Here is a 15448-nt window from a genome sequence, read left to right on the forward strand (position 1 = left end):
ATATAGTCAAAGATCCAGAATTTCGACAACTATCTTTTGATACTGTATGCAATGTTTGTTCTGTCTTATAGCGGACAAGACAAAGTCAAATACTTTGTAGAATTGCATAAATGAACATAATTTGTATTGCTAATGATGTGTAAAAAAAATAAATAACCTAATTTGTCTTGATGTTCTTTGTAAAAGCATTCATGATAAAAATGTAATCGCTATAAGTTTTCATTTTAACAATGTTTATAGCACGCTAACCTCAAATGACAACTTATTGTCGATTTTGAGGTTGTCGTGCTATAAAATATCGTATCCCTGATAGCACAGAACGGTTAAAAAACGTTTAAAAAGCGTTTAAAAAAATACCGGAAAACGTTTTTCAGAATTAGTTGAAAATATGTTTAAATAACGTTCATAAAACGTGAAAAATGTCCGCATCTTAGATTTGTTATTATAGAATTGGTTTTATAAAAACGTAATTTTAACGTAAAAAATACGTAGGATAAACGTTGCAAATACAGTAGATAAACGTTTTTTTTTAAACAAGTATTAAACGCTTTTTTTAACAAAAATGAAAGCCATATAGAGGTTTAATCATACGTTTTTGTATCGTTAATAAAACGTTTATTTTTAAACGCTTATGTGTCGTTTTTATGACGTTATAGAAATTTATCAAACCGAAAAATGCTTTTTATAAAAAGAACGTTTTTAAAACATGAAAGGGATGTTTAATAAATGTTTCATTCTACACCAAAAATAAACGTTTTTAAAACATCGTGATCAATGTTTATAGATTTTTATTTAGAGGTTTGTTACAAACAACTTTTTGATGTACAACAAAAGGTGATTAACAATTATTTATTTTATAAAAGGATTATGAGAGCAGCATTCAGATTGCCCTCAGAAAATTATTACAATGTGGCTCTCTTTTACTCAAAAACAGGCTACAACAATAATTATTTAAAATATTGTGTCTTAATATAGTAAGTGCAGAATATATACAAAACGTACGATTAACAATATTTTGATTTTAAATATAAAATTTCGATTATACCATGTATCAGATCGCTTGTATACATTATATGACTAATTTTCATGATCATAATACTCTAATGAAAAATTATTATTAATTTGCTTCAAAATTGTAGGTATGGATAAGTGGGAAGACTACAAAGTTTTCATTATACGGTAACTTACATAATTTCGCTAAAATCGATCCGCAAGAGTATGATTGTAAATTTTCATTGCTATATTTCACTACTTTAATATTTAAAGTCCTGGAATCTAACGGATAAGAGTAAAAGTTATCGATTGTTTCCAACGGTTTACCCATAATGAACTGATTTTTGTCTATGTTTTCAACGAAATTTAAGCATTCGACGACCATACCATTTTTTAATAAGACACAATTACTTTTGCTATCAGCAATATTTAAGTATAATGAGCTTTTTCTAAAAATTTGAAACTGATTATCTCGTGAATGAGATGGAAGTATAGGACCATTATAATAATTTTTTGACAATACAGAAGTTTTGTTATTTATATCCACTGAATATGTTTTACATGCTACGATTTCTCCTAATCTGCGATGTATTTGCTGCAAAGGTTTATCCCCTTTTCTTACTAATTGCTTTATTTTTCGGATGTGATTTTCGAAACGAAAAGCACTGAAAGAGTCTAAGCAACCGTACTCTCTTACATCTCCAACGACATGTAAAAGGTTATGAACGTTATGCGTCACGTTATTAGCACCATATAAAACTTGAAAACTTTTAACGAAATTCGTCAAAAGCTGTTCAGCATAATGTAAATAACAATCATTAGAAGACAGAATAGGGTTAACTAATATTGATATAGCCACGTGCAAGAGTAAAAAATTAAAATATGCATTTTCATCTAAAATATTATATAGTACTACGGGCCCTGAGTACAACAAAAATTGCCTAAGCTCGTGCGCTTTCCACAAACGTCGAACATTTTGAAATTTTCTCGGCTTTCTGCTAAAGTCGGACGGCATATATTTTTGTAGGTTCACTAATCGGTCAGATATCATTTTTCGCTGATATTCAGATAATTTCACTTTGCTTCTTCCGCTTATCCATTGCTCAATTAATTTTAACGTTACGCCCAAACAAACGAGATGCATGTAATCTAACGGAACATTTGTGACCAATCCGAAATTCGGAATGTCAGCTAGAATGGTTCGTTCACGTTGATACTCTTCATCCACATACTTATAATCTCTAAAATCTTGATCTGTTCTTAAAGTAGCAATATCACCAGGAAAACAAATTTTATTTAGCCATTCACCTTCTTTCTGACACTTTGTACAACTGCAATATCCTGTGTGATATTTCACTTTTAAGATATAAGCTTTTGCTGGGGCGTCACATATGAGGGCTCGTAATGTGATTTTATATACTTTGCTATCACACTCGAAACCATGATTACATAAAAGTATTAATTCGTCCACAAACATTTTGACTAAAGTGTTGCTGTCGGGAGGCTTATCTTCTCCGTGATAGATGCCAACTAATTCGACATCGTTCAATACTGTTTCCGAGCATGAAATAATCCATAGCCCTTTTTCGGAGGATGTGGCTAAAGGAGCACCATCGATGTTGACAAGCAATTGTATTGAATCAACGTTTATATTTTTTTCTATAAAATTCAGCACAAAAATAGTAATGGCACGTTTTAATCCATAATGGCAATACTGTCCATTATTCATTTGATGTAGTTCCGTAAATCTTGGCGTTTTCAATAGACTACGAGCGTCTTTTGGGAAATATGTATTTGTATTTTCCCTCAAGATATGTAATAGGTCATTGACCGCAACGTGAGGTATAGTATGGATGTACTTCAAACAGAAATTTCGAAGAGAATCAACAAATTTGGCATCTTTTCCATTGTTATCAGATAAACTGTCAGTCTCTTGTGAATCACTTTCTGAGTCACTACTTATTTCACTGTCATTAATATTCTGTAGGAAAAGCATAAATGGATCAACACTATGCATTTTTGCCTCTGTTCTTTCTTTTGCAGATTCTCCAAAATCACTTTGCTGCATTTCATTGATACCAGTAGATAAAGTATTACTATTATGTACATTGTGAGACTTTTGTGAGCAAACATCATATTCATTGAATTTTTCTACACTTAATTGCTTACAATATAAACTTGCAGTATTATCTTTTTGTGTACAGATATTTATACATGCTTCAAAATTCATATCATCTGCATAAGTATCCGTATTATTCACATTTTTATTATGTTCTTCGTTTTCTTCGCAATCATTTTCAAAGGTTTGGCAGGCTAAGTCAAGATATTGTAAAAATTGAGCATTTACATCTTTCATTATAGATGCTCTTCTTTCACTGATTTGTCGGCGGATATGCCTTGTCGTATAAGGTTTGCCATAACACTTTCTTGGCATTTTAAAGAATTAAAACCAAATACCAGTTTTAAAGTTTCGCTCTTGCTTTTCGAAGTAATGAAGCTGCCGATACTAGGCCTGTTGCAATGAACAATTCTTGCGTTTATTCGTGTCGCTTATAAGAACATGAATAGTTGACGTACAACATCAACTTGCTTGACGATGGAATGTCGGGTTATAAGTTGGATCATGTACATAGAATTCACTCATTGACAATAGGAACGCCTGCAGTCAGTCCAAACTGATGATACTATAAATCCGCTTTAGGATATGTCTGTGAAAAATAGATTCTATTAATATAATTATTATTATAATATTAAATTTATTTATTAAAAAATTATAGAATATAGCAAAGTTAGAACTTTTCATAAATGAATGCGAGAAAGTGAACAATTACTTATGCATGTAAAACTGCACGAAACTCTGGTGAAAATCGGCTAAGCTTAGGTTCTGATTCTAAAGAATAAAAAACAAACACCTGTATTAATAAACTGCTGCTCTTGCTTTTTCAAGTGAATAAAGTGCCTGTTTATGGGACCTGTTACAGTGAACAATCCTTGTGGTCACTTAAGTAGGGCGTCAAGAGGCAGGGTGTGCCGTTAGCGCAGATTATTAGACAAATGTAAATCAGCAACACTTTTCTTGTTGCTGCTTCGATCATACGTAGAAGTGATCAAAACTACTGCCAATTGTAGTACATTAACAAATATTTGATCTTACGATTCTCTTTGTCTCTCTTTCTCTCTCTTGATAATCCTCTTAAAGGAAGAAAGAATAGCATCTAAAATCATTAACAAAAAGTCAAAAAAATTGTAAGATGAAAATTAAATAATAATAAGAATTAGAAGCGAGTGGAAGAAAGTCCAGGTAACAAAATTATTTTCAATTAAAGTTACCATCAAATGTAAAATATACGTATTACTATACAATATCAATGCTTGATTAGATTTATAAATTCAAATAATTTCAGAGTTTTTACTTCTATTTCAAATATTGATTTCCAAACAAAAATATTTCTCACATGATATATCATACTATGATTTATTACACTGCAATTAAATCAATCTAAGTCAGGCACAGTTAGTCACATAAGTTTGTCCATTACCTGCTTTGTTTTCTGACTCACCTCGGAAAAATCTGGATTAGATGACTAAATTACCAAATTAAAGTCTTCGTTATGATGTTATCACCAGTTCTAATATGAATGAAAAAAGAAAAAAATTAGTTTGCTAAATTTGCAAATAATTACAAGTACATAAGCATTGCTTTTTAATACATGGAAAAATACATACCTGCAAACAGTAGTGGCAACTTCTGGATGAATAGTAATAATGTTGGCTCGATATCTATCAGCTTAATTATCGCAATGCCTCATGATAAAGAAAACATTAAACATGCAACCTAATGCAGTATAAATGACAACGTTCAACAAAGATTCCTTCTCATTTGAATGGTATTGATGACTTTAGGTGAGCTAAACAAAAACGAATGAATTAAAGATCTAGTTCTGTTCAAAACATATATGGATACATCTACACATGGATCATAGCTATAATAAACAAGAGCAATGAAATTCATGCACTCCTTATAAATTTTGTATTGAAAATAATTGTTGCGTGTAATATGTCAAAGATAATAATTTTCATTATGAAAAACAGGTTACCGCGATGGATTTAAGGGGACACGACACCTTTAAATTTCAAAAAATTGATTTTTTTATTGCTTATTTTGACATGAAATGTTCCGTAGACCACGCTCCTGGAACCCTTTTATCAACAACAAAAAAATTCCCGCAAAGTTATAATCAAAATACTAAAACAAAATTTTTATCGTTTTTTCGTAAAATTGCGTATTTTTCATTTTTTGTCTAATATGACTAATATTTTTAATTTTAACTTGTATAAATTTAATCTGAATAAAATTTTTATTGTAAATGTTGAAAATACATTTTTTTTGCCGTAGAGTATATATGTATATTATGCTCCGCGTACACATTTTAGTAAATAAATTCAAGCGTATTAATAAGATTTTTTTGCGTTATTTTCGAGATAAATTTCTAGTTTCGCTTCTCATATGAGGCTTCGATCGAACGTAGGGACATTTATTTGAATTCAAATATCGCGCGCCCGGGCGCCACCTGGGGGCAGATTAGAATCCATGTATCGGAGAAGGACAGAGCGACCGTTCTGCTGTTCTGCTAGCAGACAGCAAATATTTCAAAACACAGCTGATATAGTCCTGGGATGTGTTTTACACTGACCAAACACAGCTGATATTTTAATACATAAAAAAAAAAATGATATTTTTCAAAAGTGTGCTTTAATTAATCTAAGTAGTGTTTGTAGTGTTTTTGGGGTTATAGCTTATAGCTTATAACCCTAAAAAGTAAAAATAGGTGAAGTGTTAGTGAAAAAAGCAGAGCAGTGAAATTATTTAAAAAAGTGTGAAGTGTAGTGATTTGAAAAATATGTGTGATAATCGAGATGCCAAGGAAAAGTTTACAAGTACCCATCCTGACAAGAAGTACTCTCGAGGAAGAGGCAAGAAGAGACCAAGAAGATTTGTAGGAGCAACATGCGAGGATGAACCTGCCGACAGGAGAAGACCTTTAAGTTTAGCAACAAAGATATAAACTCCAGCAGTGGAAGGAACCTCTGAGGTCAGGAATAGATTGATTGATATCAACATTCTATTTCCTGCTCTCGAGGAACTTTTGATTTGCAAACAATGCCTACAGATGTAATTACTTTGCCAGTTTTATAACTTCATTAATAAGAATTTTTGCGTTTATCTTTTGTCAGATATTTTTGATACGATGTTGCTCTGATTTAAAATCCATCACACCTATACAGCTGAAAATACGTATGGAGATTTGATTTACAAAGTTGTAAGAAGACATCAAGTTCAATTTCCCTTAGGTGATATATTTTTACTTGTCATTACAACGGGGAACTGGAAATTTTGTTTTGACGTCAAAATTTTCACAAGGTTGTCGGAGTGAAAAATGATAATAAATAATGTGAGTAAAATCCAAGTTAATACAATGTTTCAACATTGTTAAACAAATATCCTACGTATTTTTAGCTTTATAGGTGTGATAGAGTTTGTATTAGAGCCAAAACCATACTCAAGAAATTTCTATTCCGATGTTCATCTCATTTTCTTCTTAGACTCATATAAAATCTATTACACCTACAAAGCTGAAAATTGGTATGGAGATTTGTTTTACAATGTTGTAAGAAGATATCCAGTTCAATTTACCTTAGGTGATATACTTTTACTTGTCATTATAACAGGTAACTGGAAATTTTGTTTTGACGTCAAAATTTTCACAAGGTTGTAGGAGTGGAAAATGAAAATAGACAATGTGAGTAAAATCCAAGTTAATACAATGTTTCAACATTGTAAAACAAATATCCATACGTATTTTCAGCTTCATAAGTGTGATAGAGTTTGTATTAGAGCCACAAAACCATACCTCAAGAAATTTCTATTCCGATGTTCATCTCATTTTCTTCTTAGACTCATATAAAATCTATTACACCTACAAAGCTGAAAATTGGTATGGATATTTGTTTTACAAAGTTGTAAGAAGACATCAAGTTCAATTTCCCTTAGGTGATATACTTTTACTTGTCATTACAACGGGGAACTGGAAATTTTGTTTTGACGTCAAAATTTTCACAAGGTTGTCGGAGTGAAAAATGATAGTAAATAATGTGAGTAAAATCCAAGTTAATACAATGTTTCAACATTGTTAAACAAATATCCTACGTATTTTTAGCTTTATAGGTGTGATAGAGTTTGTATTAGAGCCAAAACCATACTCAAGAAATTTCTATTCCGATGTTCATCTCATTTTCTTCTTAGACTCATATAAAATCTATTACACCTACAAAGCTGAAAATTGGTATGGAGATTTGTTTTACAATGTTGTAAGAAGATATCCAGTTCAATTTACCTTAGGTGATATACTTTTACTTGTCATTATAACAGGTAACTGGAAATTTTGTTTTGACGTCAAAATTTTCACAAGGTTGTAGGAGTGGAAAATGAAAATAGACAATGTGAGTAAAATCCAAGTTAATACAATGTTTCAACATTGTAAAACAAATATCTATACGTATTTTCAGCTTCATAGGTGTGATAGAGTTTGTATTAGAGCCACAAAACCATTCCTCAAGAAATTTCTATTCCGATGTTCATCTCATTTTCTTCTTGGACTCATATAAAATCTATTACACCTACAAAGCTGAAAATTGGTATGGAGATTTGTTTTAGAATGTTGTAAAAAGATATCAAGTTCAATTTACCTTAGGTGATATACTTTTACTTGTCCTTCCAACAGTTAACTGGAAATTTTCTTTCGACGTCAAACAGTTCACAAGGTTGTCGGAGTGAAAATTGAAAAAAAAAATTTTTAGTAAAATCCAACTTAATACAATGTTTCAACATTGTAAAACAAATATCTATACGTATTTTCAGCTCTATAGGTATTCCAGATTTTATATGAAAGCAAAAAGAAACTTTCTAAAACATTTGTCATAAATGTCTTACAACGCCCCAAAGCAAAAATAGTTATTAATAAATGTATGATCAGAAACCCCTGATCAGACCCTTATCTGAAATCTCACCCATAAAATGAAAAATCATCAGTCGTAGGCCTGAAAAAATATCAATTTCGAAGGGGGTAGTTGAGTAAAATTCATCACGGTCGTCACTTGTCGTTAAATAATAATATAAGTGATTGCACGAAATCTTAGAGATACAGCTTTAATGTAATGATTGCCATTACTCTCCTCTTATCAGTTATAATCAACTAAAACAATAATTTTTAAAAGTCGATAGAAACTATTGAGTAAACACTAAAACGTTACAATTCGATAATTAATGCGACATCTTGTATATACTAACCTATGCAGCGTTTCTTGACTGATGGACTTTGTGTGTCTTGTAGTTGGTGTATTATGCAGACACAACTACAATCAATATACAAATCACTCGACGAGACAATTCGGAACAATAACTGTCGAAGATTTTTCATACAATATGTATGAAACATGTGCGATACAGTCCTGTTACCCTCGTATCAACGTACAAACGTACAATTCCTACCAGTTCTTACCAGAATTTTCCGTAAGACTTCTAAAGAAAAAACGTTTGTAGTTCGCAAATACTTATACATATAGCGTAAGTACCTATCGTGCAGCAGGTATGCCTATACGCCTATACCCGTGTCAACCTGTTCATAGCGATCGCAGCTTTCGTAAAGTCCCGTGGGGTCGCGCTGTACAACTTATACCTGAGTATATAGTGGGCATGGTGAAGCTGTTATATTTGCGGGTTAGCCCTCATCGATGCTCCTCCTCTACTCCCTCCGTTCTTTGTTATCCGAGATTTTCTTAAACGTGCTGTGACTGCCGAAGTGCCGAGTCGGAAGTAGCCTGCCCACAAAAATGGACGACGAAAATTGTTTCAACGATCAAGGAACATGGTATGTAGTGGTTTTTGCGGAAAATGGTGAAGAAAAAGAGTCAGTTGAAGCCATTCCCGATTTTTGGATACTTAATAATGGAGAAGATGCTATGTGGCCACCATGGACAAATGATCGTAAAACAATAAGAGCCATCGCATCCCGCAAATCTCCTGAGGATAGTTGGTCTATTTGCAAATTGAAGAAAGTTTACAGGGATTCTGGTATGTTTTTATTTTACATTTATCTACTTTACACGTCTATAGGCATTAAAACGATTTGATAAGTAAACGCAAGCTTTCATTGCTTCGTATGTACATATATCTGTATATAGAAAAGATTTCTATGTACAAATTGGCAATGCGTCTTATTGTTATGGTCTTATGTGCTCGCCGGTGTTGGCTTTTCACGAGCGGCGGGCGCTCTTATTTCCCTCGCGTTTGTCTTGAACTCTCGAAATTCTTAGTATACGCGCCAAGCTGTGACCTACGGACGATCGCATAAGATCATCAGCACGCGAAAACTTTGTGCCTTGCACTTTTTAAGGGGAGGGAAATAAAAGCGCCCGCCGCTCGCGAGAACCCGACATAGCGACGAGCTGCTGTGACATGCAGATGCTCTTTCATTGGCCAAGCCCGATCGCTCGTGGACGATGGCATACGAATCGGCCGCACGCGAAAAGTTTGTGCCTTGCCGCGTTGAAATATCGCCGCTGGACGACGGTAAGTTAGTAGCGATGCGCCGCCGCGGCAGTGAGGCGCGCTCTCTTCATTGGCGGAGCTTGAACACTACGGTCGATCGCGCGTGATCGGTCGCATTCGCCACTACGTGTGCTGACAGTACAGTATTTAGGCGAGTATAAGTATAATCACGTAGCGTAGAGTCTGTTGATGGCCGATATAATCTGCGACGCAGTTGTTGCACCGCATCGTCGCGCAAAAAGAAAATAATTGTTTTATGCGCGATACCATTATTGAGTTTGATTATTCTATAAACATGCAAACAATTGATGCTGTTTTATCGTTTCTCGCTTAGTACAAATTAAAATTTCGTCTTCCCGTCTACTTTGGTTTTCCTTCGTTACGAAATGCATGAACCAGGCATAATTACTTCAATAAAGATTTGTTTTTCATTTGTTTACTCGAATGAATATTGACGTAAAAAAATGTTTGCATGATATTATATTATTAGCACGTTATTGTAAATCTATTTTTCATAAAATAGGCTACATTTTATACTACGTACTATTTTATAGTAAAGTTGATTACAAAACCTTTTTTATAATACAGTTATATTTACTATCTAAACAAGACTAGTTAAGAGAGATGGAATGATACTATAAAAGAACGTTTTAAAATGCTTGTAAAACAGATGCATTCTTTGGAATTCAAAATGCCTAAAATTGCAATAGTTAATAATGAATATAGCGCTACTTTGAAACATTCTTATAAAGTTAAATAGTAATACTTGTCCTTACATATATCTACATATTATAAATAAATCATCTCAACAGTATGTGACACATATGGAGAAGCTGCCAAGAAAGCGGAATTTGCAGAGGATACGTCAGATTTAAATGGCGAATACGAGAAACTTGTAGATCCAAAAAATCGCAAAAACCTTAAAAGAAGGGCGCTAGAGTCTTCCGATGATAATGGCGATGACGAATTGGAGACAAGCAGCAGAAAAAATATCAAACAGGATGAAATTTCAACACCATTTTCAACTATAGCATCCTTGCACGATGTGCCAACTCCACCAAAGCAAATGTTAATTGGTAAATTGACAATATTTTTAAAATTTTTAACTACAATAATATCGAATAGAATATAGAAATTTGAATGCATTGCTCTTATTACTAAAGTCATGATGATTCATATATTACTCTATCTTGAAAAAAAGTATATCACTGTAAAAATAAGGACATTTAAAAAAAAATAAATATATTAGCGTCATTTTAAAAAAAAAATTTTTTTAATCACCATAAATTCATAAATCTTGTTATTGAATAGATACACAACAAAAGGATAATGTAGAAGATATCAAACAGGAGGAAGATAATGCACATGAACCCGCACAGGAATCTGACGAAGATGAACAAGAGTCAAAGAAACAAGGTAAATTAAATATCAGTTTATAGAGAAACCAGAGCATTGGTTATACACAATTCAATTAAAATAAATGTTGATAATTTAAAAAAAGATTTACTACAAAACTTACACAAATGTTTTACTATTTTTCGCGGATTTTTTCGCTATAAATTTTATAACAAGCTATCTATAATTACTATAAAAGTTTCATAATATTCGGTTATAAATTTTATTGAAATATCACTTGAAAATACAGACGTAAAAACTGACACATTTGTATTCGATGAAATGAAGAAATCTGTTCTACAAAAAATTTATGATTGCTATCAATTATGCATTTCATTTTGCGTACACAAGATGTACAAAATTGAAGCCTATGCCTTTGAATAAATTAATAAAATTCTTAAATTTCAGCAGATGCTGAAGTAGATAAAAAAGCTAATGAAAGCGAGAAGCAAGGGCATGTTGGAGCAGGAGTTCATAATTTCTTATCGGCATTAGACGCCGTAAGTGAAGAAGACGACATGTCACAAGCTGCACATGATGATACTGGACCTTCCAATAAACCTACAGAGCAGTCGGCAGGATCAAATTCCGACATAGAGAGTAATGTCGATCATAATGAAAATAGCAGGAAAAAAAAGAAATGGACAGTACCGAAAAAAAATAATGGTAAATATATAGTTAAAGTATAATATCTAGTTTAAAAACAATCAATGTCAAATCACAAATTTAGCAGGTACTCTAATTTTCCCGATAACACCATCAAAAGAGTTTCAATCCCATCTAGTCAAAGTTAAAAAGATTCAGCAGAGTAATGTAAATATCGAAAAATTAAAATTAAGCATCTCTGACCGGAAGAACGAGAGTACAGATAGAGGCTCTACGGCCAGTTCGGCAAGAGACAATGTAAATCTCAAAAATCCTGCACCGATTACATCTGCAAGTACTATTATTAGTAAGTAGCGCAATTTAATTTAATAATAGCCACAATGCTAAATCGCTAGATAAATTATAATTAGATGATCGCTTTAAATATATTTTTTTTTGTCTTTTTCGGTATAAATTGTCTAAAAATTTAAACAGTTATTACTTTAAATGTTTCATAATGTTCTGTTATTAATTATTATAGATCTTTATCCCTATTGAAAAATCTCACATGAGATCTCACATGAGATCTCAGGTGAGATCTCATGACAAAATCTCATGTAACCAATTTTGTATTATAATCACCTTTTTAACCATTCTTAGTCGATTGGTAACATTTTTTTAAAAATTTGGACTTAGAAAATTTTTCACAAAATTGGACTTAGAAAAATAGAGTCCGACTTTCCAAAAATTTTCCAAGTTCAAATTTTTCAAAAAATGTTACCAATCGACTAAGAATGGTTAAAAAGGTGATTATAACACAAAATTGGTTACATGAGATTTTGTCATGAGATCTCACCTGAGATCTCATGTGAGATCTCACGTGAGATTTTTCAATAGGGATTGTAAATATCATTTTTGGAATTGTACATCAATTCTTTTACATATTTTTATTCGGCCAAGTAACGAAATGATTCTACTAAAAATTCATTAATGCGATCATTATGAATTTAATTTTGTGTATAAAAAATAATAAAATTTATGAATTTGACTAGATGATGATGTGCAAGCACCTAAAGGAAATAATGAAGGCGATAAGCAAGATTATGCTACACTTGGAGTCGGTGGCTTCTCATCGGCACTAGACGTCTTAAGTAACGATCCGAATTTGTCGAAAAATCAATCGACGTTCAGCGATGTTAATGATGGGCAGGAAGTAGATTTTTCAGAAGATGAGCAAAGAAAAGGTAAATACGTCTTAAAAATTGTAATTATTTCCGTCAATTAACATAATTCTGGGTCATCTTCTATTTCATTTAATAATTCATATTAAAGTTTGAAAAAGTTTAATTTTTGATGCTGCGTAAAAATATCAATCTCCATTTTTTAATAAAATTTTAAATGAATTCATTGTTATTATAGATTACATTGATATTTATGTTAAAAAATTAATTTTTATTACTTATATGCAGATTATTCAAGTAGATACTCCCTCAATCAACGTAAAAAGCAGTCGTCAGGATCAAATTTAAAAAAAAAGAATGCAAACGGAAATCCTGTACCCCGTACATCTGCAAGTACTACTATTAGTAAGTAACACACACACACACACATTACAGAAAGAAGGCTATGAAAATTGCAGAATTTTCATAGTCTTATATTCTGAACAGTACAGGCAATTAAATAAGAATACATATACTTTTCGATTCAGGCAAGGATTCAAATACAAATAGTAAAGAAAAAACTCCGAGCAAGAAAATTGCAGCATTTGACAAAAGTGGTGTGTAAATCAAGACTTGTTTGAATGATCATTAAAAAAAATTTAATTTTACTAACAGATTCTTATACATATTTTAGGGATACTAACAGTGGCTCAAATCAATAGTTTGTCTGACAGGGACTTAATCGTTCATTCAATATGTAAGTAAACTTAATTTTATTAATACAACCTTTTGGAAGATACGATGTCTGTACGTCTGTCTGTTAATGGAAAGTTTGAATATTTTTAACGTCAAAGCTTCTCATATAACAGATACATGACAAGTGTTATGGCTGACGTTCTAAATATTCAAAGTTTCCATTAACGGTCAGTGTAATAAATTATTTTTACATAGCTAGCTTCAAAAATTTATCACTTTTCAGTGCTGATGCAGACGATTCTAACAAATCAGATCAGAAAAAAAGTTAACGAAGGTACGAAGACTACGCGCTTTGAGGAGAAAACAAATGAATTATTTGATATAGGAATACTGATCAAAGAGAAATTTCCTTTGCGCTCAAAGGCACAGTTTGATGTATTCAACAATCATTTGAAGACCGACAATGAATTCAGAATGAGATTTGTAAGTATTATTTTACGTTTCATTTTGAATTAAAAATAAGCATGTTTAAAACAAATTACTCATTTTCTATTGTACGTTTTAATTTTATGTACGAATCGTTATTTTAGCATCTACGATTTACTAATTATATTTTTTTTTGTGAAATGCTATCTCTGATTATAAATTAGAATGTTTAGATAATCGTTCCCTTTAATTATACGAAATATTTACAAGTATACATAAAGTAATTAATTTTTTACTTGTATTTATTGTAGAAAAAATACTTCGAGTCACTAGGCGAAAATGATGGTGCTGCAATTGCGCGTAACATCCTCAGATTAATTATAACTGATAACGTAGGAGTTTTATATAGTCTAAAAGGCCAGTTAGAGAAAGAGAGATTTGATGACAAACCGTTCTACCATATTTTAGAGGGTAAATTTTAGTTTAAATCAATAAAATTCTATTTTTTTATCTTCTTATTTACATAACTTTTATTAATTTTAGCTGCTGCTATGAAATGCACTGTGAAAAATAAAGTGAAGGACATTCGAACAGCCGTTGGCAATTGGCTAAAATCAAGTAAAGGAAGAATAGACGCAAGGTAAACATTCAATGGGAATAATTTTAAAATTTTACATTTTTGTCATCATAATATCTTCATTTTTTAATTAAATTATATAATCTACAATTATTTTATACGGATATTTGTTTTACTAGGCTGGAAAGTGAAGCGAAAAAAAGAGAACAAGAAAAGAACGAAAACCTCGAGAATAAAGGAAAAAACGAAAGAAAATCAAGAAAACGAAGGTTAGGGGTTCAATAAAGAATATTAATTATTAAATATATAATATATATTACCTTAAATTATGTATTATTTTTTGTAGCAAAGTTGACCCGATTTTAAGCGAAGATGACTCATATGATGAAGAGGACTCATAAGATGAAATATAACGAAATATAGTTTTAAGATACTAAATATTCAATATGAATATAATTGTTAATCTAAGTTTGTTAATCTAAGTTAATCTTAAAAAAGCTAAATATTCAATATGAATATAATTGTTTGTAACAAACCTCTAAATAAAAATCTATAAACTCTGATCACGATGTTTTAAAAACGTTTATTTTTGGTGTAGAATAAAACATTTATTAAACATCCCTTTCATGTTTTAAAAACGTTTTTTTATAAAAAGCATTTTTCGGCTTGATAAATTGCTATAACGTTATAAAAACGTCAGATAAGCGTTTAAAAATAAACGTTTTATTAACGATACGAAAACGTATAATTAAACCTCTGTATGGCTTCCTTTTTTGTTAAAAAAAAGCGTTTAATACTACTTAAAAAAAAACGTTTATCTACTGTATTTGCAACGTTTATCCTACGTATTTTTTACGTTAAAATTACGTTTTTTAAAACCAATTCTATAATAACGAATCTAAGATGCGGACATTTTTCACGTTTTATGAACGTCATTTAAACATATTTTCAACTAATTCTGAAAAACGTTTTCCGGTATTTTTTTAAACGCTTTTTAAACGTTTTTTA

General features: G+C 31.4%; 2 protein-coding genes across 11 annotated transcripts; one reads left to right on the forward strand and one right to left on the reverse strand.

Annotated features, from left to right (window-relative positions):
• Positions 1-771: 771 nt before the first annotated feature.
• LOC116418300 lies at positions 772-8477 on the reverse strand. Of its 3 annotated transcripts, XM_031933364.2 has the most exons (6): positions 8342-8477; positions 4720-4901; positions 4554-4622; positions 3966-4208; positions 3825-3883; positions 772-3701 (listed from the first exon to the last, which is right to left on the reverse strand). In XM_031933364.2, the coding sequence occupies exon 6, from the start codon at positions 3425-3427 to the stop codon at positions 1118-1120; it is 2310 nt and encodes a 769-aa protein (XP_031789224.1). In that variant the 5' UTR covers positions 3428-3701; positions 3825-3883; positions 3966-4208; positions 4554-4622; positions 4720-4901; positions 8342-8477; the 3' UTR covers positions 772-1117. The 3 variants fall into 3 exon arrangements, with proteins under 3 accessions (XP_031789224.1, XP_031789222.1, XP_031789223.1); XM_031933362.2 differs by lacking the exon at positions 3825-3883 and having other exon boundaries at positions 3904-4208; XM_031933363.2 differs by having other exon boundaries at positions 3825-4208.
• Positions 5583-15003, forward strand: LOC116418301. 8 transcript variants are annotated; one of them, XM_031933365.2, is made up of 15 exons: positions 5583-6166; positions 8854-9124; positions 10414-10677; positions 10913-11017; positions 11405-11662; positions 11727-11948; positions 12634-12825; positions 13051-13167; positions 13290-13358; positions 13436-13498; positions 13721-13920; positions 14175-14334; positions 14407-14503; positions 14620-14709; positions 14787-15003. In XM_031933365.2, the coding sequence occupies exons 1-15, from the start codon at positions 6155-6157 to the stop codon at positions 14839-14841; spliced, it is 2175 nt and encodes a 724-aa protein (XP_031789225.1). In that variant the 5' UTR covers positions 5583-6154; the 3' UTR covers positions 14842-15003. The 8 variants fall into 8 exon arrangements, with proteins under 8 accessions (XP_031789225.1, XP_031789226.1, XP_031789227.1 ...); XM_031933366.2 differs by having other exon boundaries at positions 11730-11948; XM_031933367.2 differs by having other exon boundaries at positions 11408-11662.
• The last annotated feature ends 445 nt before the right edge of the window (positions 15004-15448 follow it).

This window comes from Nasonia vitripennis, unplaced genomic scaffold, assembly GCF_009193385.2.
Source record: "Nasonia vitripennis strain AsymCx unplaced genomic scaffold, Nvit_psr_1.1 unplaced0155, whole genome shotgun sequence".
Classification (NCBI taxonomy): Eukaryota; Metazoa; Arthropoda; class Insecta; order Hymenoptera; family Pteromalidae; genus Nasonia; species Nasonia vitripennis.

Bases quoted from the DNA above. Each gene is read 5' to 3' on its own strand.
- LOC116418300 (XM_031933364.2), bottom strand. From the start codon at position 3,427: ATGCCAAGAAAGTGTTATGGCAAACCTTATACGACAAGGCATATCCGC.
- LOC116418301 (XM_031933365.2), top strand. The intron at 9,125-10,413 runs GTATGTTTTTAT...TCATCTCAACAG, and splicing joins GAAAGTTTACAGGGATTCTG to TATGTGACACATATGGAGAA. The intron at 11,949-12,633 runs GTAAGTAGCGCA...GAATTTGACTAG, and splicing joins ATCTGCAAGTACTATTATTA to ATGATGATGTGCAAGCACCT.